We start from the raw sequence: 24,007 nt of genomic DNA, 5'->3' as shown, positions 1-24,007 counted from the left end.
GCTTAGCATTGGGGCTAAGGGCTAGGCTTAGCATTGGGGCTAAGGGCTAGGCTTAGCTTTAGGGCTAAGGGCTAGGCTTAGCATTAGGGCTAAGGGCTAGGCTTAGCATTAGGGCTAAGGGCTAGGCTTAGCATTAGGGCTAAGGGCTAGGCTTAGCATTAGGGCTAGGCTTAGCATTAGGGCTAGGCTTAGCATTAGGGTTAAGGGCTAGGCTTAGCATTGGGGTTAAGGGCTAGGCTTAGCATTGGGGTTAAGGGCTAGGCTTAGCATTGGGGTTAAGGGCTAGGCTTAGCATTGGGGTTAAGGGCTAGGCTTAGCATTGGGGTTAAGGGTTAGGGATAAGGACTAGGGTTGGAGATAGGGTTAAGGGCTAGCTTTAAAGGTTAGAGGTAGGGTTAAGAGTTAGGATTAGCGTAAAGGGTTAGGGTTAAGGGCTAGTGGAAGTGGTCAGGTAGGTGGGTGAGGTTGTTAGATGTATGAAACCTTCATAGAAGTAGGGGAATGTTTTTCAGTATGGGGGTGGGTTAGAAGTCAGGTAGGTGGGTGAGGTTGGAGGTTCAAACATTTGGTAAAAGTGAGGGTGGTGGAAGTACGAAGCCTTCATAGAAGTGGGGGAACAGTTTCCAATGTGGGGGCTAGGTTGGTGGAAGTACAAAATCTTTGAAGAAATTAGAGGAATGTTCTCCAATTGGGGGGATAATTCTAGTCAGGTAGGTGAGGTGAGGTTGGTGGAAGTACGAAACCTTCATAGAAGTGGGGGAACATTCTCCAGTTGGGGGGGGGGGGGGTGGGAGGAGTCTGGTAAGGGGTGAGGTTGGTGAAACTACAAAAGCTTTGTAGGAGTAGGGGTACGTTCTTCAATTTTGGGGAGGTAGGAGGAGTTGGGTAGGTGGGGTGAGGTTGGTGAATGTTCTCCAATTTGGGGGGGGGTGTAATAGTAATCAGGTAGGTGGAGTGATGGTGCAAGTATGGAACTTTTGGAGAACTCTAACGAGCGGGGCCCTCTGATCCCGTATCCTGTATTGATTTGTATTGTAAGTGTACTGTCTGCCCTGATGTTGTAAAGCGCTGCGCAAACTGTTGGCGCTATATAAATCCTGAATAATAATAATAATAGAATTGGAGGGGGTGGGGGGAGTCAGGTAGTTGTGTGTGAGGTTGATGGAAGTACGAAACTTGTAGAAGTGGGGGAACATTCTCCAATTTGGGACGAGAGGGAAGAGTAGTTAGGTAGGTGAGTGAGGTTGGTGGATGTACAAAGCCTTCATAGAAGTGATTGGGGGGAAGATTCTTCAATGGGGGGGAGGGGGTTGGAGGTAGGAGTTGCCAGGTAGGTGGGTGAGCTTGATGAATATACGAAACCCATTGAAGTTGGGGAATGTTCTCCAATTGGGGGGGGGGGGGGGTAGGAGGAATCGGGTAGGTAGGGTGAGGTTGGTGTATGTATGAAAGCTTTTATAGGAGTGAGGGAATGACCTCCAATTAGATGGGTTGTAAAAGTAGTCAGGTAGGTGGGACGAGGTAGGTGGAAGTACGAAACCTTCATAGAAGTGGGGAACGTTCCCCAATTTGGGGTGGGGAGGGATAGGAGAAGGTGGGTGAGGTTGTAGGAAGTACGAAACCTTCTTAGGAGTGGGGGAATGTTCTCCAATTTGGGTGGGGGGGGTGTAAGTGTAGTCGGTAGGTGGGGTAAGGTTGGTGGAAGTAATGAAACCTTCATTGACGTGAGGGAACGTTCTCGAATTCGGGGTGGGGAGGGAAGGTGGGTGAGGTTGTAGGAAGTACGAAACCTTCTTAGAAGTGGGGGAAGGTTCTCTAATATGAGGGGGGGGGGTGGGGTAGGAGGAGTCAGGTAGGTAGGGTGAAGTTGGTGGATGTACGAAACCTTTATAGGAGTGAGGGAATGACCTCCAATTAGAGAGGTTGTAAAAGTAGTCAGGTAGGTGGGGGGAGGTTGGTGGAAGTAATGAAACCTTCATAGAAGTGGGGAAACGTTTCCAATTTGGATGGGGGGGTGGGGGTGTGTAAGTGTAGTCAGGTAGGTGGGATAAGGTTGGTGAAGGTAATGAAACCTTCATTGATGTGAGGGAACGTTCTCCGATTTGGGGTGGGGAGGGATAGGAGAAGGTGGGTGAGGTTGTAGGAAGTACGAAACCTTCTTAGAAGTGGAGGAATGTTCTCCAATTTGGGAGGGGTGGAGGTAAGTGTAGTTACATAGGTTGGGGGTAAGGTTGGTGGAAGTATGAAACCTCCAAAGCACTGGGGGGGAACGTTCTCCAATTTAGGGAGGTGGAGGGGGTAGGATTAGTCAGGTAGGTAGGTTGGTGGGGGCGTCGGCACTGGAAATGGTCCTCTGTAAGTTTTTGATTTGTTGTATGAGGTTGTAGTAGAAAAGATGTAGCTGGATAGCCGCACTCCGAATTATTCAACTTTATTTCAAAAATGTAATTAAAATCACAGCCGCTGACTAAGCACCGTGTTCGGTGTGAAACATGTCAGTGGCTGTGTAGTTAGTCTGTTTACCAGCCTAGATGCTATGATTTTAATTAAATTTTTTGAAATAAAGTTGAGTAATTCGGAGTGCGGCTATCCAGCTACATCACATTTTTTGAAATAAAGTTGAGTAATTCGGAGTGCGGCTATCCAGCTACATCACATTTTTTGAAATAAAGTTGAATAATTCGGAGTGCGGCTATCCAGCTACATCACATTTTTTGAAATAAAGTTGAATAATTCGGAGTGCGGCTATCCAGCTACATCACATTTTTTGAAATAAAGTTGAATAATTCGGAGTGCGGCTATCCAGCTACATCACATTTTTTGAAATAAAGTTGAATAATTCGGAGTGCGGCTATCCAGCTACATCTTTTCTACTTCAGTTCCTGTTGCAAACAGAGCACGCAGGACTGTGGAGACAGCTGTTTTTGGAGAAGTCATTACCTTAGAGCGGTAATTCTTTGTATTTTGTAGGAGGTTGTAGTGACTGGACTGACGTAGACTTTTTGATGGTTCTGGTTTATCAATGACTTGTCTCGGTTGGTTTTTCTCCTATAGTAAAGGTCGTGTGTAATGCGGATGGTTCTGGTCTCGGTTGGCGTCCTCCTATAGTAAAGGTCGTGTGTAATGCGGATGGTTCTGGTCTCGGTTGGCGTCCTCCTATAGTAAAGGTCGTGTGTAATGCGGATGGTTCTGGTCTCGGTTGGCGTCCTCCTATAGTAAAGGTCGTGTGTAATGCGGATGGTTCTGGTCTCGGTTGGCGTCCTCCTATAGTAAAGGTTGTGTGTAATGCGGATGGTTCCCAGCGATGGTTCTCTGTGGTCTGCATTGTGAGGAGGTGTCAGGAATGCCGGCGTTCCCCTCTTCTTCCATCGATCAGTTGCCACGATTGTAGTACAGAGGTCAGGAAGTTGGGTGACACACCCCGCACTCTATTTACATTGACTGTCTTCCTGCAGAGAAAAGGTCAGAGTCCGCTGGGAGGCCGGGGAGCGCGGATTGAGGCTCGCGCCCGCCTACGTCCTTCGCTCGGTGCCGGTGGTGGGGAAGGAATCCGCGGTGTTGATTTTGGCACAGACTCTCTGGAATTGGAATGACAATTTTTTTTTTTTGGGGAAGCTTTACAAAAATGTAAGAGTGATTTTTCATCACACATCTCTGTAGTACCGAAGCTGGTGGTGATCGCCCGCAGGGCGACGATTGGGTGCATAATGTGCGTCGTTGCGTGATTTCACGCATGTTATCGATGCGTTTTTTTTTTCGGGTTGTCGTGCAGGCCTTTTCCCAGCGTAGTTCAGGTAGTCGGAGTGAGTTCTGTATTTTGGTAGAAGACGTGTTGTTTGCTCGTACGTTTTTATTGGTGTTGCAAAATACCATGGACCTGCGCCAAGCGTGAGCAGGCCGCCATTGTTTACCCAAATGCTGGTCGTTCCTGATGAACCGGTTCAAGTTTGGAACTGTCGGGCGCTTCCTGCCCAGTTATCCCTCCGCTGAAAAAAAAATCGAAAGGGAAATTTGACAGCCAAGCAGCAGCTGCATCCAATTAGGCCAGGGGGGGGGGTCTCAAACTGGCGGCACCCTCCAGCTGTTGGGGAAACTACAAGTCCCATGAGCCATTGCAAGACTCCCACAGGCAGAGAGGCATGATGGGACTTGTAGTTTCGCAACGGCTGAAGGGCCACCCGTTTGAGACCCCCCTGAATCGGGTGCATCCGTCATTGTGGTGTTTGTAAACGGTATTGAATCCGGGACTTTAATTCTGCCTCTGATCGTGACACAATAATAATATCTCGGTAGTTTCTTATCATTCTCACAATTTTATTATAATAATCTTCTACTAAAACTGCCAATAGGCTTCAAAAGGTTCTTCCCACTGAGGACCGTAGTCTACGCGTTTCACAGGGCCTGCTCGCTTCTTTGGGATTCTTCCGGCCTCATAAAATATACAAACGCATAGACTGGAGTCCTCAGCCTGAATGTTCTTATAAAACGCCATAGACTGCGGTTCTCAGCATCCATGTTTTATAAAACGCGCATCTGATTGGACAAGGTGGGAAAAAGGTGGGGGGCGTGTTTTATACTATCTGTTATATAATTGCATGTAAACACCTGTTGATCCTGCGAAATACTTTGAAACGCAGGATTCGTATAGTTTATTTTTTTTTGAGAATCATTTTTGCGCATTTTGTTGTAGACTTTTGCGCCTTTTATTGCTAATTTAATGAATAAATAATAGATGAACCTCCCCCCAAAAAAGGTAACTAAAATAAGTAATTAATTGACCACTAAATAAAATAAGTAATTAACCACTAATGCTAATTGTTTGAATGCGTTTTTCGAAAAACGAACATACGGTCGTAAGAGCAAACGACATTGCCACCATGTAAGGACCGTATTTGGGACCATAAATCGTTCAATGCACATAAATTAATCAGTTTCTCGTTAGTTTTTTTTTGCTTGTGGGTCACATATGCAGTACTAACAGTTGTTGCGGTGGGTTTGGAGGTCCTAGGATGAAGTTCTGTGATGCTGATTGAGTTGCGGTGGGTTTGGAGGTCCTAGGATGAAGTTCTGTGATGCTGATTGAGTTGCGGTGGGTTTGGAGGTCCTAGGATGAAGTTCTGTGATGCTGATTGAGTTGCGGTGGGTTTGGAGGTCCTAGGATGCCGTTGTGCGATGCTGATTGAGTTGCGGTGGGTTTGGAGGTCCTAGGACGCCGTTCTGCGATGCTGATTTAGTTGAGGTGGGTTTGGAGGTCCTAGGATGCAGTTGTGCGATGCTGATTGAGTTGCGGTGGGTTTGGAGGTCCTAGGATGCAGTTCTGTGATGCTGATTGAGTTGCGGTGGGTTTGGAGGTCCTAGGATGAAGTTCTGTGATGCTGATTGAGTTGCGGTGGGTTTGGAGGTCCTAGGATGAAGTTCTGTGATGCTGATTGAGTTGCGGTGGGTTTGGAGGTCCTAGGATGAAGTTCTGCGATGCTGATTGAGTTGCGGTGGGTTTGGAGGTCCTAGGATGCAGTTCTGTGATGCTGATTGAGTTGCGGTGGGTTTGGAGGTCCTAGGATGAAGTTCTGTGATGCTGATTGAGTTGCGGTGGGTTTGGAGGTCCTAGGATGAAGTTCTGTGATGCTGATTGAGTTGCGGTGGGTTTGGAGGTCCTAGGATGAAGTTCTGCGATGCTGATTGAGTTGCGGTGGGTTTGGAGGTCCTAGGACGCCGTTCTGCGATGCTGATTTAGTTGAGGTGGGTTTGGAGGTCCTAGGATGCAGTTGTGCGATGCTGATTGAGTTGCGGTGGGTTTGGAGGTCCTAGGATGCAGTTCTGCGATGCTGATTGAGTTGCGGTGGGTTTGGAGGTCCTAGGATGCCGTTCTGCAATGCTAATTGAGTTGCGGTGGGTTTGGAGGTCCTAGGACGCCGTTCTGCAATGCTAATTGAGTTGCGGTGGGTTTGGAGGTCCTAGGACGCCGTTCTGCAATGCTAATTGAGTTGCGGTGGGTTTGGAGGTCCTAGGATGAAGTTCTGTGATGCTGATTGAGTTGCGGTGGGTTTGGAGGTCCTAGGATGCCGTTGTGCGATGCTGATTGAGTTGCGGTGGGTTTGGAGGTCCTAGGACGCCGTTCTGCGATGCTGATTTAGTTGAGGTGGGTTTGGAGGTCCTAGGATGCAGTTGTGCGATGCTGATTGAGTTGCGGTGGGTTTGGAGGTCCTAGGATGCAGTTCTGTGATGCTGATTGAGTTGCGGTGGGTTTGGAGGTCCTAGGATGAAGTTCTGTGATGCTGATTGAGTTGCGGTGGGTTTGGAGGTCCTAGGATGAAGTTCTGTGATGCTGATTGAGTTGCGGTGGGTTTGGAGGTCCTAGGATGAAGTTCTGCGATGCTGATTGAGTTGCGGTGGGTTTGGAGGTCCTAGGACGCCGTTCTGCGATGCTGATTTAGTTGAGGTGGGTTTGGAGGTCCTAGGATGCAGTTGTGCGATGCTGATTGAGTTGCGGTGGGTTTGGAGGTCCTAGGATGCAGTTCTGCGATGCTGATTGAGTTGCGGTGGGTTTGGAGGTCCTAGGATGCCGTTCTGCGATGCTGATTGAGTTGCGGTGGGTTTGGAGATCCTAGGACGCCGTTCTGCAATGCTAATTGAGTTGCGGTGGGTTTGGAGGTCCTAGGATGCAGTTGTGCGATGCTGATTGAGTTGCGGTGGGTTTGGAGATCTTAGGATGCCGTTCTGCGATGCTGATTGAGTTGCGGTGGGTTTGGAGGTCCTAGGATGCCGTTCTGCGATGCTGATTGAGTTGCGGTGGGTTGGGAAGTCCTAGGATGCCGTTCTGCGATGCTGATTGAGTTGCGGTGGGTTTGGAGGTCCTAGGATGCAGTTCTGTGATGCTGATTGAGTTGCGGTGGGTTTGGAGGTCCTAGGATGCCGTTCTGCGATGCTGATTGAGTTGCGGTGGGTTTGGAGGTCCTAGGATGCCGTTCTGCGATGCTGATTGAGTTGCGGTGGGTTTGGAGGTCCTAGGACGCCGTTCTGTGATGCTGATTGAGTTGCGGTGGGTTGGGAAGTCCTAGGATGCAGTTGTGCGATGCTGATTGAGTTGCGGTGGGTTTGGAGGTCCTAGGATGCCGTTCTGCGATGCTGATTGAGTTGCGGTGGGTTGGGAAGTCCTAGGATGCCGTTCTGCGATGCTGATTGAGTTGCGGTGGGTTGGGAGGTCCTAGGACGCCGTTCTGCGATGCTGATTGAGTTGCGGTGGGTTTGGAGGTCCTAGGACGCCGTTCTGCGATGCTAATTGAGTTGCGGTGGGTTTGGAGGTCCTAGGACGCCGTTCTGCGATGCTGATTGAGTTGCGGTGGGTTTGGAGGTCCTAGGATGCAGTTGTGCGATGCTGATTGAGTTGCGGTGGGTTTGGAGGTCCTAGGACGCCGTTCTGCGATGCTGATTGAGTTGCGGTGGGTTTGGAGGTCCTAGGACGCCGTTCTGCGATGCTGATTGAGTTGCGGTGGGTTGGGAAGTCCTATGAATCATCATTCCTCATCCCCTGACATGTCCCGGCATTCCCCGGCACACCTGCTGGTGTTATGCAGATACTTGTCAGAACTTTTACTGCCGTGTTGAGGAGGTGCGAGGATTAGAGCCGCACGTGTCGTTTTATGTGAAGCGTTCAGCAGACCAGACAGAGCCGGACCAACCTTCAGACCGCACGCCGTGTCCTCTCCTCTGGGTGGAGGTCGGCCACCTACATCCCCCTCAAGTGACGTCCGGCCCGGGACGGACTCTTCAACAGAGTGACCTCTCAGCCGTGTGTGAGATCCTCCATTGTTTCCTTGTATGATGTTTGTCTCCGGGGTAAAGTCGTCTTATTTTACAACTCTGAATTCAGCGATAAAGTAGCAGGCCGAGGCACAAGGTGACAGTCGGTGGAGATGTTCCCACAACTCCGGCTATGTGGTCCGGCTGTGTAGGAGAAAGTTTCCATATGGAATGTGTGTCCTGTAGCTGTGAATAGAGGATCACATGACGGGAATGGGATGGGAAATCTGATGTATGGGAGGACTCTGATGGGAAATCTGATGTATGGGAGGACTCTGATGGGAAATCTGATGTATGGGAGGACTCTGATGGGAAATATGATGTATGGGAGGACTCTGATGGGGATCCTGATGTATGGGAGGACTCTGATGGGGATCCTGATGTATGGGAGGACTCTGATGGGAAATATGATGTATGGGAGGACTCTGATGGGAAATATGATGTATGGGAGGACTCTGATGGGAAATCTGATGTATGGGAGGACTCTGATGACACCTGTTCTAGGGGGGCATTCTGATGGGAATTTTTTTGTAAGGGGGTATGCTGATGGAGAACTCCGATGAGAAACCTGATCTAAGGGGCATATGGATGAGGAACCTGAAGTAAGAGGGGGGCTCTAATGAGAAATTGATTTTGGGGTGCTCTCATGAGAAACCTGATTTAAGGTGGGCGCTGATTGGGGATCCTGATGTATGGGGATACTCTGATGAGAAACATGTGGAGAGGGGAACATATGATTTAAAGGGACACTGATGGGGTGCTCTGATGAGAAACCTGATGTAAGGAAGGATGCTGATGTATGGGGGCACTCTAATGTGGAACCTGATGAATGGTGGTTCTCTAATGGGAACCTGTTGTATGGGAGGACTCCGATGGGGAATCTTCTAGCAAATGTTTTGTAAATTAAGCGGTTTGTTTGTTTTTATTGTAATTATGTAGCACTTTGAGGTCTTTTGATGGAAAGTGCATTATAAATAAAATTTATTATTATTATTATTATTTCTGTAAGGGGGCAACCGGGTGAGGAACCTGATGTATTAGGGGGCTCTCTGATGGAGAATCTGATGTGTTGGGGGACTCTGATGGGGAACCTGATGGTATGGTGGACCTCTGATGGGGACCCTGATGGTATGGTGGACCTCTGATGGGGAACCTGATGTATTTGGGGACTCTGATGTGGACCCTGATGGTATGGTGGACCTCTGATGGGGAACCTGATGTATTTGGGTACTCTGATGGGGAACCTGATAGTATGGTGGACCTCTGATGGGGACCCTGATGTATTTGGGGACCCTGATGTATTTGGGGACCCTGATGGGGAACCTGCTGGTATGGTGGAACTCTGATGGTATGGGGGAACCTGATGGTATGGTGGACCTCTGATGGGGACCCTGATGGTATGGTGGACCTCTGATGGGGACCCTGATGGTATGGTGGACCTCTGATTGGAACCCTGATGGTATGGTGGACCTCTGATGGGGACCCTGATGGTATGGTGGACCTCTGATGGGAACCCTGATGGTATGGTGGACCTCTGATGGGGAACCTGATGTATTTGGGGACTCTGATGGTATGGGGGAACTCTGATGGTATGGTGGAACTCTGATGGGGACCCTGATGGTATGGTGGACCTCTGATGGGAACCCTGATGATATGGTGGACCTCTGATGGGGAACCTGATGTATTTGGGGACTCTGATGGTATGGTGGAACTCTGATGGTATGGTGGAACTCTGATGGTATGGTGGACCTCTGATGGGAACCCTGATGGTATGGTGGACCTCTGATGGGAACCCTGATGATATGGTGGACCTCTGATGGGGAACCTGATGTATTTGGGGACTCTGATGGTATGGTGGAACTCTGATGGTATGGTGGAACTCTGATGGTATGGTGGACCTCTGATGGGAACCCTGATGGTATGGTGGACCTCTGATGGGAACCCTGATGATATGGTGGACCTCTGATGGGGAACCTGATGTATTTGGGGACTCTGATGGTATGGTGGAACTCTGATGGTATGGTGGAACTCTGATGGTATGGTGGAACTCTGATGGTATGGTGGAACTCTGATGGTATGGTGGAACTCTGATGGTATGGTGGAACTCTGATGGGGAACCTGATGGTATGGTGGAACTCTGATGGGGAACCTGATGGTATGGTGGAACTCTGATGGTATGGTGGAACTCTGATGGGGAGCATGATGTATTTGGGGACTCTGATTGGGAGATTTGGAGGCGTTTTTCCTTTTCTACAGAAGGATTGTGTGTTTTTTGGTCCCGGAGCTCTTTACATAGGAGCGCTTTAATGCTTTTCCTATTAAAGTCCAAAGGGTCGCAAATGCACGATCCTGCCCAAAAGAAGTTTTTGTGGGCCCCACTTGAGCTGAGGTTTTTTGGTTATTTTTGAGCCTTCATATATTTTTTGTATTTGTGGAGGAATTTTTGTGTGTTTGTGATTTTTTTTTTTTTTGTATTTTTTTTTTTTTTTTTACGTGTTTCATGCTTGAAGGGTATTCACCCGTGCCCTCTGTTCCCTAAGAGACTGTGTTATTGAAAGTTCTACTGCAGAATAAAACCTTTTTGAAAGGACTTCGTCTGTGTCAGTGTACAAGTCGTTGGGTATCAACACTGAGAACCCCTAGAAGTGGAAGAGCAGGCCGAGAGAAGGTAACCGGTAAGCCCAATAAGTCAATGCCGCCTTGCAACGGGCGCTACACTCATAATTCTCCAGATCTCAATCCAATAAGAGCATCTGTGGGATGTGCTGGAAAAAACAAGTGCGATCCACGGAGGCCCCACCTCACAAGACTGCTGACGGCTTGCTGCCGGATACCACGGCACACCTTCAGGGGTCAAGGGGCATCCATCTGTGCCTGGACGGGTTATGGTGGGTGGTCACCATGCTATGGCAGATTGCTGTACATGGTTTTATTATTATACAGGATTTATACAGCGCCTACAGTTTGCGCAGTGTTTTTACAACATGGGGGCAGACATTACACTTACCATACAAATCTATACAGGAGGGATCAGAGGGCCCGGCTCCTTAGAGCTTACAATCTATTGGTTCAAGCTGTAAAAATATCCATATCTGGAATTCAGCTTTGAAGTAACTCCTGCAGCGTTTACCTCCAAAATTAGTAAATTCACAAAAAAAAAAGTGTTCTTTCCCGCATGAATGTTCTGTTTTGATGTTTTATTGCATTTTTTTTTTTTTTTTTGGCAGACTTACCAACCTTTCCGCTTTCATCACATCTCTTATTTTAGGCCCAGAGATCCCATCACTGGGTCCCTTTGCTTGTCTATGCAAACCCCTTCAGGACCGTCCACCAGTTATACTGCAGCAGGGCCAGCCGCCCCAATGTGGCAGATCATGTATGTCATTTCACATTATTTTAGGGTGGGGGTGGCGTATGAGCGAGGCGCCCGCCGCACCGGCTGTGCTGCCATTAGCTACAGCACAAGCCGATCAGCGGGTACCGGCCAACGATTTATGGCTTGCACCCACCAACTGAACTGGCTGAGCGAATGACAGAAGAGAGCTCTGTGTAGGCAAGCAAAAGATAAGGGGAAACTGAAAAGAGAAGAGAAGAGAGAAAAAAAATGAAAAGAGAGAAAACAAACGAGAAGGAGAAGAGAGAAAACAAACGAGAAGGAGAAGAGAGAAAACAAATGAGAAGGAGAAGAGAGAAAACAAACGAGAAGGAGAAGAGAGAAAACAAACGAGAAGGAGAAGAGAGAAAACAAACGAGAAGGAGAAGAGAGTAAACAAACGAGAAGGAGAAGAGAGAAAACAAACGAGAAGGAGAAGAGAGTAAACAAACGAGAAGGAGAAGAGAGAAAACAAACGAGAAGGAGAAGAGAGAAAACAAATGAGAAGGAGAAGAGAGAAAACAAACGAGAAGGAGAAGAGAGAAAACAAACGAGAAGGAGAAGAGAGAAAACAAACGAGAAGGAGAAGAGAGAAAACAAACGAGAAGGAGAAGAGAGAAAACAAACGAGAAGGAGAAGAGAGAAAACAAACGAGAAGGAGAAGAGAGTAAACAAACGAGAAGGAGAAGAGAGAAAACAAACGAGAAGGAGAAGAGGGAAAACAAACGAGAAGGAGAAGAGAGAAAACAAACGAGAAGGAGAAGAGAGAAAACAAACGAGAAGAGAGAAGAAAAGAGAGAAGAAAACGAAAAGAGAGAAGAAAAAAGAAGAGAAAAAACGAAGAGAAGGAGGAGAGAAAAAACAAGGAGGAGGAGGAGGGGAGAAAAAAACGAGGAGAAGGAGAGAAAAAAAACGAGGAGAAGGAGAGAAAAAAACGAGGAGAAGGAGAGAAAAAACGAAAAGAGAGAAAAAACGAAAAGAGAGAAAAAACGAAAAGAGAAAAGAGAGAAAAACGGAAAAGAGAGAAGAAAAAAAGAAGAGAAAAAACGAGGAGGAGGAGGAGAGAAAAAACGAGGAGGAGGAGGAGAGAAAAAACGAGGAGGAGGAGGAGAGAAAAAAACGAGGAGAAGGAGAGAAAAAAAACGAGGAGAAGGAGAGAAAAAAAACGAGGAGAAGAGAGAAAAAAACGAAAAGAGAGAAAAAAACGAAGAGAGAAAAAAACGAAGAGAGAAAAAACGGAAAAGAGGAGAAAACGAAGATGAGAAAAAACGAGGAGAAGGAGAGAAAAAACGAGGAGGAGGAGAAGAGAGAGAAAAACGAGGAGAAGAGAGAGAAAAACGAGGAGAAGAGAGAGAAAAACGAGGAGAAGAGAGAGAAAAACGAGGAAAAGAGAGAAGAAAAAACGAGGAAAAGAGAGAAGAAAAAACGAGGAAAAGAGAGAAGAAAAAACGAGGAAAAGAGAGAAGAAAAAACGAGGAAAAGAGAGAAGAAAAAACGAGGAAAAGAGAGAAGAAAAAGAAGAGAAAAAACGAGGAGAAGGAGGAGAGAAACTAGGAAAAGAGAGGAAAAGAGAGAGGAAAAGAGAAAAAAAAAAAGAGGAAAAGAGAAAAAAAAAAGAGGAAAAGAGAAAAAAAAAAAGAGGAAAAGAGAGAAAAAAAGAGGAAAAGAGAGAAAAAAAGAGGAAAAGAGAGAAAAAAAGAGGAAAAGAGAGAAAAAAAGAGAAGAAGAGAGAAAAAATTAGAAGAGAGAAGAGCCCCCCCCGGGGGAGATTGTTCTGTGGATGGAGCACACAGGGATCAGGAGATGACAACATTTGTAGCGAGTTTTCCATTCATAGAGATCTCCCTGTGGTGGAATGTTACACATTATTTACATTCCTCGGACATTTCCACATTGATACATTGTATTCCCACCCCCCCTGCACCCTCCCCCCATTGTTATTTTCTACATTCCTGGAGGTATCAGCCCCCTGTGACTTTAATGCCACGTACACCACGATCGAATTGTCCGGCGTACTTAGTCCGCCGCACCGCATTTCACCGGACAATCCGATCGTGTGTGGGTTTCAGCTGACTTTCTCAGCGTGAAGTCCGGCGGACTAAGAAAGTATTTTTGCACTCCAATCTTCCCGTCGGACTTGGGTTTCAGCGGACAATACGTTCGTCAGTATGCTAGTCCGGCGGACTGAGAATGACGCATGCTCAGAAGCAAGTACGAAAAGGAAGCTATTGGCTACTGGCTATTGAACTTCCTTTTTCTAGTCCCGTCGTACGCGCTGTACGTCATCGCGCAAGCAAATGCCGGACTTTCTGTGTGGCCAAGTCCATTCGGTAGAAAGTTTGCCGGACAATTCGATCGTGTGTACAAGGCTTTAGGTGGAACTTCCCCCTAAAGGGAAAGTACTGATTTATGTCCTCCTACCCCCCACCCCTTCTTACTCTAACACTTGTAGGCATTTTTTTGGGGGGGGTGGGGGTACCCCTTCAACATTTGTAACTTTAAAAAAATTTTGGGGGGGAGCGGGTACCTAGTTTTGGATCACCTAGGGGAAGTTTCAATACTTTCACCCCCCCACCCCCTCTTACTCTAACACTTGTAGGCATTTTTTTTGGGGGGGGGGGGGTGGGAGTACACCTTTAACATTTGGAACTTAGGGGAAGTTTCAATACTTTCAACCCCCCCCCCCCCCTTCCTTCCCCGACCAATTTTCATCTTTCAGCGCTGTCACACTTTGAATGACAATTGCGCGGTCACGCTACGCTGTACCCAAATTACATTTTTATCTTTTATTTTTTTTCCACAAAAATAGAGCTTTTTTTTTTTTTTTTTTTTTTTGGGTGGTATTCAATCACCGCTGGGGTTTTTATTTTTTACGCTACAGATTAAAAAAAAAAAAAAAAAAAGACCGAAAATTTTCCACAAAAAAAAAAAACATTTTTCTTAATTTTGCAAATACATAATTTCTCTTGATACATTTTGACCAAAAAAATGATGCTGCTGCATTTCTTTGGTAAAAATAACCCAAATTAGTGTTTTTTTTTTTTTTGTTTTTTTTTTTTTTTGGTGTTGGCAGTGATGGGGGACAGATTTTTTTTATGGGGGGACACTGAAATGTGTATAGGGACAGGGGTATATCAGTGGTGCTTGGTGGGGGGATCTGTAACAGCTCTCTGTGTAAAATTATCCTCACATAGAGAGCGGTCACAGATCTGCAGATTCCCCCTCCCCCCCCCCCCCCCCCAGCACTGAGCCCGGCGGGGAGAACTGTCACAGAGACACGCGTCTCTGTTTACATTGTGACGGCTGTGATTGGACACAGCCGTCATGTGATCGCGAGGGCCAATCGCAGTGCCCATATTCCGATCTCTGCTCAGCTGGATCCTGTGATCAAAATGATCACAGGATCGAGCCGCGGCGTTCCTCGTGGCCGCTGTGCGAACGTTCGTTCTGAGGGACGTCCACTCAGAACAAGGAAAGGACCACCCGGACGTTTATGTGCCATGGGCCCGGACGGGAAGCAGTTAAAACTCATCTATGTAAATATCCTGACCCTTTATAAATACTATACCGCAGTGTGGTATCGCCGAACGACCGCGTACAGTCGCGGCCAAATGACACAAATATTAATTTTCACAAAGTCTTCCGCTTCAGTGTTTTCGGATCTTGTTGTCGGATGTTACTTACGGTGTACTGAAGTATAATGACGAGCATTTCATGAATGTCAGAGGCTTTTATTGACAATTACATGAAGTTTGTGCAAAGAGTCAATATTTGCAGTATTGACCATATTTTTTTTTTATTGCAAGACCTCCGCAATCCCCCCAGCATGTTGTCACTCAACTTCTGGGCCACATCCTGACTGATGGCTGCCCCCCCCCCCCCCATTCTTCTATAATCAATGCTTGGAGTTTGCCAGAATTTGTGTTTTTTTTTTTTTTTGTATTCACCATGTGATTGAGAGGCTCTGATGGGAAGGGCACTGGATGATTGGGGGGGCTCTGATGTGAAGGGGAGGCGACTGTGTGATTGGGGGGACTTAGATGTGAAGGGGAGGGGACTGTGTGATTGGGGGGACTTAGATGTGAAGGGGAGGGGACTGTGTGATTGGGGGGACTTAGATGTGAAGGGGAGGGGACTGTGTGATTGGGGGGCTCTGATGTAAAGGGGAGAGAAATGTGATTGGGGGGCTCTGATACGAAGGGGGGAGACTGTGTTATTGAGGGGGCTCTGATGTGAAGGGGAGGGGACTGTGTGATTGTGGGGGGGGCTCTGATGTGAAGGGAAGAGAACTGTGATTGGGGGCTCTGATGTGAAGGGGGGGACTGTGTGATTGAGGGGGCTCTGATGTGAAGTAGAGGGGATTGTATGATGGGGGGGCTCTGATGTGAAGGAGAGGGGATTGTATGATGGGGGGGCTCTGATGTGAAGGAGAGGGGATTGTATGATGGGGGGGGCTCTGATGTGAAGGGGAGGGGACTGTGTGATTCAGGGGGCTCTGATGTGAAGTAGAGGGGGTTGTATGATGGGGGGGCTCTGATGTGAAGGAGAGGGGATTGTATGATGGGGGGGCTCTGATGTGAAGGAGAGGGGATTGTATGATGGGGGGGGCTCTGATGTGAAGGAGAGGGGATTGTATGATGGGGGGGGGGGGGCTCTGATGTGAAGGAGAGGGGATTGTATGATGGGGGGGGGGCTCTGATGTGAAGGAGAGGGGATTGTATGATGGGGGGGGGGGGCTCTGATGTGAAGGAGAGGGGATTGTATGATGGGGGGGCTCTGATGTGAAGGAGAGGGGATTGTATGATGGGGGGGGGGGCTCTGATGTGAAGGAGAGGGGATTGTATGATGGGGGGGGCTCTGATGTGAAGGAGAGGGGATTGTATGATGGGGGGCTCTGATGTGAAGGAGAGGGGATTGTATGATGGGGGGGCTCTGATGTGAAGGAGAGGGGATTGTATGATGGGGGGGCTCTGATGTGAAGGAGAGGGGATTGTATGATGGGGGGCTCTGATGTGAAGGAGAGGGGATTGTATGATGGGGGGCTCTGATGTGAAGGAGAGGGGATTGTATGATGGGGGGGGGGCTCTGATGTGAAGGAGAGGGGATTGTATGATGGGGGGGCTGTGATGTGAAGGAGAGGGGATTGTATGATGGGGGGCCTCTGATGTGAAGGAGAGGGGATTGTATGATGGGGGGCTCTGATGTGAAGGAGAGGGGATTGTATGATGGGGGGCTCTGATGTGAAGGAGAGGGGATTGTATGATGGGGGGGCTCTGATGTGAAGGAGAGGGGATTGTATGATGGGGGGGCTCTGATGTGAAGGAGAGGGGATTGTATGATGGGGGGGCTCTGATGTGAAGGAGAGGGGATTGTATGATGGGGGGGGCTCTGATGTGAAGGAGAGGGGATTGTATGATGGGGGGGGGGGCTCTGATGTGAAGGAGAGGGGATTGTATGATGGGGGGGGGGCTCTGATGTGAAGGAGAGGGGATTGTATGATGGGGGGGGGCTCTGATGTGAAGGAGAGGGGATTGTATGATGGGGGGGCTGTGATGTGAAGGAGAGGGGATTGTATGATGGGGGGGCTCTGATGTGAAGGAGAGGGGATTGTATGATGGGAGGGGGCTCTGATGTGAAGGAGAGGGGATTGTATGATGGGGGGGCTCTGATGTGAAGGAGAGGGGATTGTATGATGGGGGGGCTCTGATGTGAAGGAGAGGGGATTGTATGATGGGGGGGCTCTGATGTGAAGGAGAGGGGATTGTATGATGGGGGGGGGGCTCTGATGTGAAGGAGAGGGGATTGTATGATGGGGGGGGGGGGGCTCTGATGTGAAGGAGAGGGGATTGTATGATGGGGGGGGGCTCTGATGTGAAGGAGAGGGGATTGTATGATGGGGGGGGGGCTCTGATGTGAAGGAGAGGGGATTGTATGATGGGGGGCTCTGATGTGAAGGAGAGGGGATTGTATGATGGGGGGGCTCTGATGTGAAGGAGAGGGGATTGTATGATGGGGGGGGGGCTCTGATGTGAAGGAGAGGGGATTGTATGATGGGGGGGGCTCTGATGTGAAGGAGAGGGGATTGTATGATGGGGGGGGGCTCTGATGTGAAGGAGAGGGGATTGTATGATGGGGGGGGGGCTCTGATGTGAAGGAGAGGGGATTGTATGATGGGGGGGGGGGGCTCTGATGTGAAGGAGAGGGGATTGTATGATGGGGGGGGCTCTGATGTGAAGGAGAGGGGATTGTATGATGGGGGGGGGGGGCTCTGATGTGAAGGAGAGGGGATTGTATGATGGGGGGGCTCTGATGTGAAGGAGAGGGGATTGTATGATGGGGGGGCTCTGATGTGAAGGAGAGGGGATTGTATGATGGGGGGCTCTGATGTGAAGGAGAGGGGATTGTATGATGGGGGGGCTCTGATGTGAAGGAGAGGGGATTGTATGATGGGGGGGCTCTGATGTGAAGGAGAGGGGATTGTATGATGGAGGGGGGGACTCTGATGTGAACGGAGTACTATATGATGCAGAGGGTCCACATTAGTTTATCTTCTGAGTATATCCTTTAGATGTATTTTTAAACCCAGACAGTGTATCCCCCCCCCCCCGAATATTATATCTATTGTCTATTCCAATCTCTGATGGTTTTATTTGGATATGAAGGCCAGTTATTGTTTTTTGTTTTTTTTGGTGGGGGTAATCGTTTCTCTTATTTATTTTTTTTGTGTCTCTGCAGAGTCTGAAGGCATCATGAAGAGGCCCTGTCTACAGACGGGATGAGTTGGGGTCACGTCTCCCTCCCTGTCCTAATTGTCCCCTCTGTCCTCCCCTCTCCTCTCTCTCCTCCCCGCCTGCACCGTGTGATCCAAGACCGGCAAGAATGAGCTGGCTTAGTAAACTCAACCCGCGAGGCGCTGGCGCCAAGCCCGGCCGTAGTGCCAGCCTCCAACCCCTGGTGACCGCCGACCCAGAGACCTGCCTGATGGTCTTCAAAAATCACTGGTCTCAGGTGAGGAGGGCCTGCGGGCGTCAGATGTGTGTGTGGAAAGAGATTAGAAGTCCGTGATAGTCCCAACAAAAAGTGACCACCCACCACATATGGAAGATCTAGTACTTGTGTAGGGGGAGCTCTAGTAGGGAGTATTACCTCGCTTCATGGTCCCGTAGGCTTTCTCCCCACCCATTCCAGTAGTGACAACTAGTCCCCCAAAGCCACCTCCTCACGGACTATGTGGTCCCACCACTGGCTCCTTCATTGGTCATACCATTGAGAGCATTGACGTTCACCTTCAGGAAGATTTATCAAAATTCCCTCTATGCAATTCTAAGTCTAATGAATACCCCATAGCAGAACCTCTCCTGGTGTAAGTGGTGAAGGTCCCCCCCCCATTACAGATGTAGCTCCTGGTGTAAGTGGTGAAGGTTCCTTGGGAAGAATGGTCCTCACACTTGTGGTCATTGGCAAGAATGGTCCTCACACTTGTGGTCATTGGGAAGAATGGTCCTTACACTTGTGGTCATTGGGAAGAATGGTCCTCACACTTGTGGTCATTGGGAAGAATGGTCCTTACACTTGTGGTCATTGGGAAGAATGGTCCTTACACTTGTGGTCATTGGGAAGAATGGTCCTTACACTTGTGGTCATTGGGAAGAATGGTCCTTACACTTGTGGTCAGTGGGAAGAATGGTCCTTACACTTGTGGTCATTGGGAAGAATGGTCCTCACACTTGTGGTCATTGGGAAGAATGGTCCTCACACTTGTGATCATTGGGAAGAATGGTCCTTACACTTGTGATCATTGGGAAGAATGGTCCTTACACTTGTGATCATTGGGAAGAATGGTCCTTACACTTGTGGTCAGTGGGAAGAATGGTCCTTACACTTGTGGTCATTGGCAAGAATGGTCCTTACACTTGTGGTCATTGGCAAGAATGGTCCTTACACTTGTGGGCATTGGCAAGAATGGTCCTTACACTTGTGGGCATTGGCAAGAATGGTCCTTACACTTGTGGTCATTGGCAAGAATGGTCCTTACACTTGTGGTCATTGGCAAGAATGGTCCTTACACTTGTGGGCATTGGCAAGAATGGTCCTTACACTTGTGGTCATTGGGAAGAATGTTCCTTACACTTGTGGTCATTGGCAAGAATGGTCCTCACACTTGTGGTCATTGGGAAGAATGGTCCTTACACTTGTGGTCATTGGCAAGAATGGTCCTTACACTTGTGGGCATTGGGAAGAATGGTCCTTACACTTGTGGTCATTGGGAAGAATGGTCCTCACACTTGTGGTCATTGGGAAGAATGGTCCTCACACTTGTGATCATTGGGAAGAATGGTCCTTACACTTGTGGTCATTGGCAAGAATGGTCCTTACACTTGTGGTCATTGGCAAGAATGGTCCTTACACTTGTGGGCATTGGCAAGAATGGTCCTTACACTTGTGGTCATTGGGAAGAATGTTCCTTACACTTGTGGTCATTGGCAAGAATGGTCCTCACACTTGTGGTCATTGGGAAGAATGGTCCTTACACTTGTGGTCATTGGCAAGAATGGTCCTTACACTTGTGGGCATTGGGAAGAATGGTCCTTACACTTGTGGTCATTGGGAAGAATGGTCCTCACACTTGTGGTCATTGGGAAGAATGGTCCTCACACTTGTGATCATTGGGAAGAATGGTCCTTACACTTGTGGTCAGTGGGAAGAATGGTCCTCACACTTGTGGTCAGTGGGAAGAATGGTCCTTACACTTGTGATCATTGGGAAGAATGGTCCTCACACTTGTGATCATTGGGAAGAATGGTCCTCACACTTGTGGTCATTGGGAAGAATGGTCCTCACACTTGTGGTCAGTGGGAAGAATGGTCCTTACACTTGTGGTCATTGGGAAGAATGGTCCTCACACTTGTGGTCATTGGGAAGAATGGTCCTCACACTTGTGATCATTGGGAAGAATGGTCCTTACACTTGTGATCATTGGGAAGAATGGTCCTCACACTTGTGATCATTGGGAAGAATGGTCCTCACACTTGTGGTCAGTGGGAAGAATGGTCCTCACACTTGTGGTCAGTGGGAAGAATGGTCCTCACACTTGTGATCATTGGGAAGAATGGTCCTTACACTTGTGGTCAGTGGGAAGAATGGTCCTCACACTTGTGGTCAGTGGGAAGAATGGTCCTTACACTTGTGATCATTGGGAAGAATGGTCCTCACACTTGTGATCATTGGGAAGAATGGTCCTCACACTTGTGGTCATTGGGAAGAATGGTCCTCACACTTGTGGTCAGTGGGAAGAATGGTCCTTACACTTGTGGTCATTGGGAAGAATGGTCCTCACACTTGTGGTCATTGGGAAGAATGGTCCTCACACTTGTGATCATTGGGAAGAATGGTCCTTACACTTGTGATCATTGGGAAGAATGGTCCTCACACTTGTGATCATTGGGAAGAATGGTCCTCACACTTGTGGTCAGTGGGAAGAATGGTCCTCACACTTGTGGTCAGTGGGAAGAATGGTCCTCACACTTGTGATCATTGGGAAGAATGGTCCTTACACTTGTGGTCATTGGGAAGAATGGTCCTTACACTTGTGGTCATTGGGAAGAATGGTCCTTACACTTGTGATCATTGGGAAGAATGGTCCTTACACTTGTGGTCATTGGGAAGAATGGTCCTTACACTTGTGGTCAGTGGGAAGAATGGTCCTTACACTTGTGGTCATTGGGAAGAATGGTCCTTACACTTGTGGTCATTGGGAAGAATGGTCCTCACACTTGTGGTCATTGGGAAGAATGGTCCTCACACTTGTGGTCACTGGGAAGAATGGTCCTCACACTTGTGGTCATTGGGAAGAATGGTCCTCACACTTGTGGTCACTGGGAAGAATGGTCCTTACACTTGTGATCATTGGGAAGAATGGTCCTTACACTTGTGGTCAGTGGGAAGAATGGTCCTTACACTTGTGGTCATTGGCAAGAATGGTCCTTACACTTGTGGTCATTGGCAAGAATGGTCCTTACACTTGTGGGCATTGGCAAGAATGGTCCTTACACTTGTGGGCATTGGCAAGAATGGTCCTTACACTTGTGGTCATTGGCAAGAATGGTCCTTACACTTGTGGTCATTGGCAAGAATGGTCCTTACACTTGTGGGCATTGGCAAGAATGGTCCTTACACTTGTGGTCATTGGGAAGAATGTTCCTTACACTTGTGGTCATTGGCAAGAATGGTCCTCACACTTGTGGTCATTGGGAAGAATGGTCCTTACACTTGTGGTCATTGGCAAGAATGGTCCTTACACTTGTGGGCATTGGGAAGAATGGTCCTTACACTTGTGGTCATTGGGAAGAATGGTCCTCACACTTGTGGTCATTGGGAAGAATGGTCCTCACACTTGTGATCATTGGGAAGAATGGTCCTTACACTTGTGGTCATTGGCAAGAATGGTCCTTACACTTGTGGTCATTGGCAAGAATGGTCCTTACACTTGTGGGCATTGGCAAGAATGGTCCTTACACTTGTGGTCATTGGGAAGAATGTTCCTTACACTTGTGGTCATTGGCAAGAATGGTCCTCACACTTGTGGTCATTGGGAAGAATGGTCCTTACACTTGTGGGCATTGGGAAGAATGGTCCTTACACTTGTGGTCATTGGGAAGAATGGTCCTCACACTTGTGGTCATTGGGAAGAATGGTCCTCACACTTGTGATCATTGGGAAGAATGGTCCTCACACTTGTGATCATTGGGAAGAATGGTCCTCACACTTGTGGTCAGTGGGAAGAATGGTCCTCACACTTGTGGTCAGTGGGAAGAATGGTCCTCACACTTGTGATCATTGGGAAGAATGGTCCTTACACTTGTGGTCAGTGGGAAGAATGGTCCTCACACTTGTGGTCAGTGGGAAGAATGGTCCTTACACTTGTGATCATTGGGAAGAATGGTCCTCACACTTGTGATCATTGGGAAGAATGGTCCTCACACTTGTGGTCATTGGGAAGAATGGTCCTCACACTTGTGGTCAGTGGGAAGAATGGTCCTCACACTTGTGGTCAGTGGGAAGAATGGTCCTCACACTTGTGATCATTGGGAAGAATGGTCCTTACACTTGTGGTCATTGGGAAGAATGGTCCTTACACTTGTGGTCATTGGGAAGAATGGTCCTTACACTTGTGATCATTGGGAAGAATGGTCCTTACACTTGTGGTCATTGGGAAGAATGGTCCTTACACTTGTGGTCAGTGGGAAGAATGGTCCTTACACTTGTGGTCATTGGGAAGAATGGTCCTTACACTTGTGGTCATTGGGAAGAATGGTCCTCACACTTGTGGTCATTGGGAAGAATGGTCCTCACACTTGTGGTCACTGGGAAGAATGGTCCTCACACTTGTGGTCATTGGGAAGAATGGTCCTCACACTTGTGGTCAGTGGGAAGAATGGTCCTTACACTTGTGGTCATTGGGAAGAATGGTCCTTACACTTGTGATCATTGGGAAGAATGGTCCTTACACTTGTGGTCAGTGGGAAGAATGGTCCTCACATTTGTGGTCAGTGGGAAGAATGGTCCTCACACTTGTGGTCATTGGGAAGAATGGTCCTCACACTTGTGGTCACTGGGAAGAATGGTCCTTACACTTGTGATCATTGGGAAGAATGGTCCTTACACTTGTGGTCAGTGGGAAGAATGGTCCTTACACTTGTGGTCATTGGCAAGAATGGTCCTTACACTTGTGGTCATTGGCAAGAATGGTCCTTACACTTGTGGGCATTGGCAAGAATGGTCCTTACACTTGTGGGCATTGGCAAGAATGGTCCTTACACTTGTGGTCATTGGCAAGAATGGTCCTTACACTTGTGGTCATTGGCAAGAATGGTCCTTACACTTGTGGGCATTGGCAAGAATGGTCCTTACACTTGTGGTCATTGGGAAGAATGTTCCTTACACTTGTGGTCATTGGCAAGAATGGTCCTCACACTTGTGGTCATTGGGAAGAATGGTCCTTACACTTGTGGTCATTGGCAAGAATGGTCCTTACACTTGTGGGCATTGGGAAGAATGGTCCTTACACTTGTGGTCATTGGGAAGAATGGTCCTCACACTTGTGGTCATTGGGAAGAATGGTCCTCACACTTGTGATCATTGGGAAGAATGGTCCTTACACTTGTGGTCATTGGCAAGAATGGTCCTTACACTTGTGGTCATTGGCAAGAATGGTCCTTACACTTGTGGGCATTGGCAAGAATGGTCCTTACACTTGTGGTCATTGGGAAGAATGTTCCTTACACTTGTGGTCATTGGCAAGAATGGTCCTCACACTTGTGGTCATTGGGAAGAATGGTCCTTACACTTGTGGGCATTGGGAAGAATGGTCCTTACACTTGTGGTCATTGGGAAGAATGGTCCTCACACTTGTGGTCATTGGGAAGAATGGTCCTCACACTTGTGATCATTGGGAAGAATGGTCCTTACACTTGTGGTCAGTGGGAAGAATGGTCCTCACACTTGTGGTCAGTGGGAAGAATGGTCCTTACACTTGTGATCATTGGGAAGAATGGTCCTCACACTTGTGATCATTGGGAAGAATGGTCCTCACACTTGTGGTCATTGGGAAGAATGGTCCTCACACTTGTGGTCAGTGGGAAGAATGGTCCTTACACTTGTGGTCATTGGGAAGAATGGTCCTCACACTTGTGGTCATTGGGAAGAATGGTCCTCACACTTGTGATCATTGGGAAGAATGGTCCTTACACTTGTGATCATTGGGAAGAATGGTCCTCACACTTGTGATCATTGGGAAGAATGGTCCTCACACTTGTGATCATTGGGAAGAATGGT

General features: G+C 48.1%; 1 protein-coding gene across 1 annotated transcript in view; it reads left to right on the top strand.

The window, feature by feature from the left end:
* LOC143973738 (FHF complex subunit HOOK-interacting protein 1B-like) overlaps window positions 1-24,007 on the top strand; it is a 111,153-nt gene that overhangs the window by 22,042 nt on the left and 65,104 nt on the right. The window contains exon 2 of the mRNA XM_077474574.1: window positions 17,909-18,181. Within this exon, the coding sequence (XP_077330700.1) occupies window positions 18,053-18,181 (129 nt within the window). The 5' untranslated portion in view covers window positions 17,909-18,052. The remainder of the gene's footprint in view (window positions 1-17,908; window positions 18,182-24,007) is intronic.

Source organism: Lithobates pipiens, unplaced genomic scaffold (genome assembly GCF_037356315.1).
Source record: "Lithobates pipiens isolate NorthernLeopardFrog02 unplaced genomic scaffold, aLitPip1_a1.2 Scaffold_94, whole genome shotgun sequence".
Taxonomy (NCBI): Eukaryota; Metazoa; Chordata; class Amphibia; order Anura; family Ranidae; genus Lithobates; species Lithobates pipiens.
The sequence above is the reverse complement of the archived record's forward strand: the minus strand, read 5'-3'. Positions and strand labels throughout refer to the sequence as shown.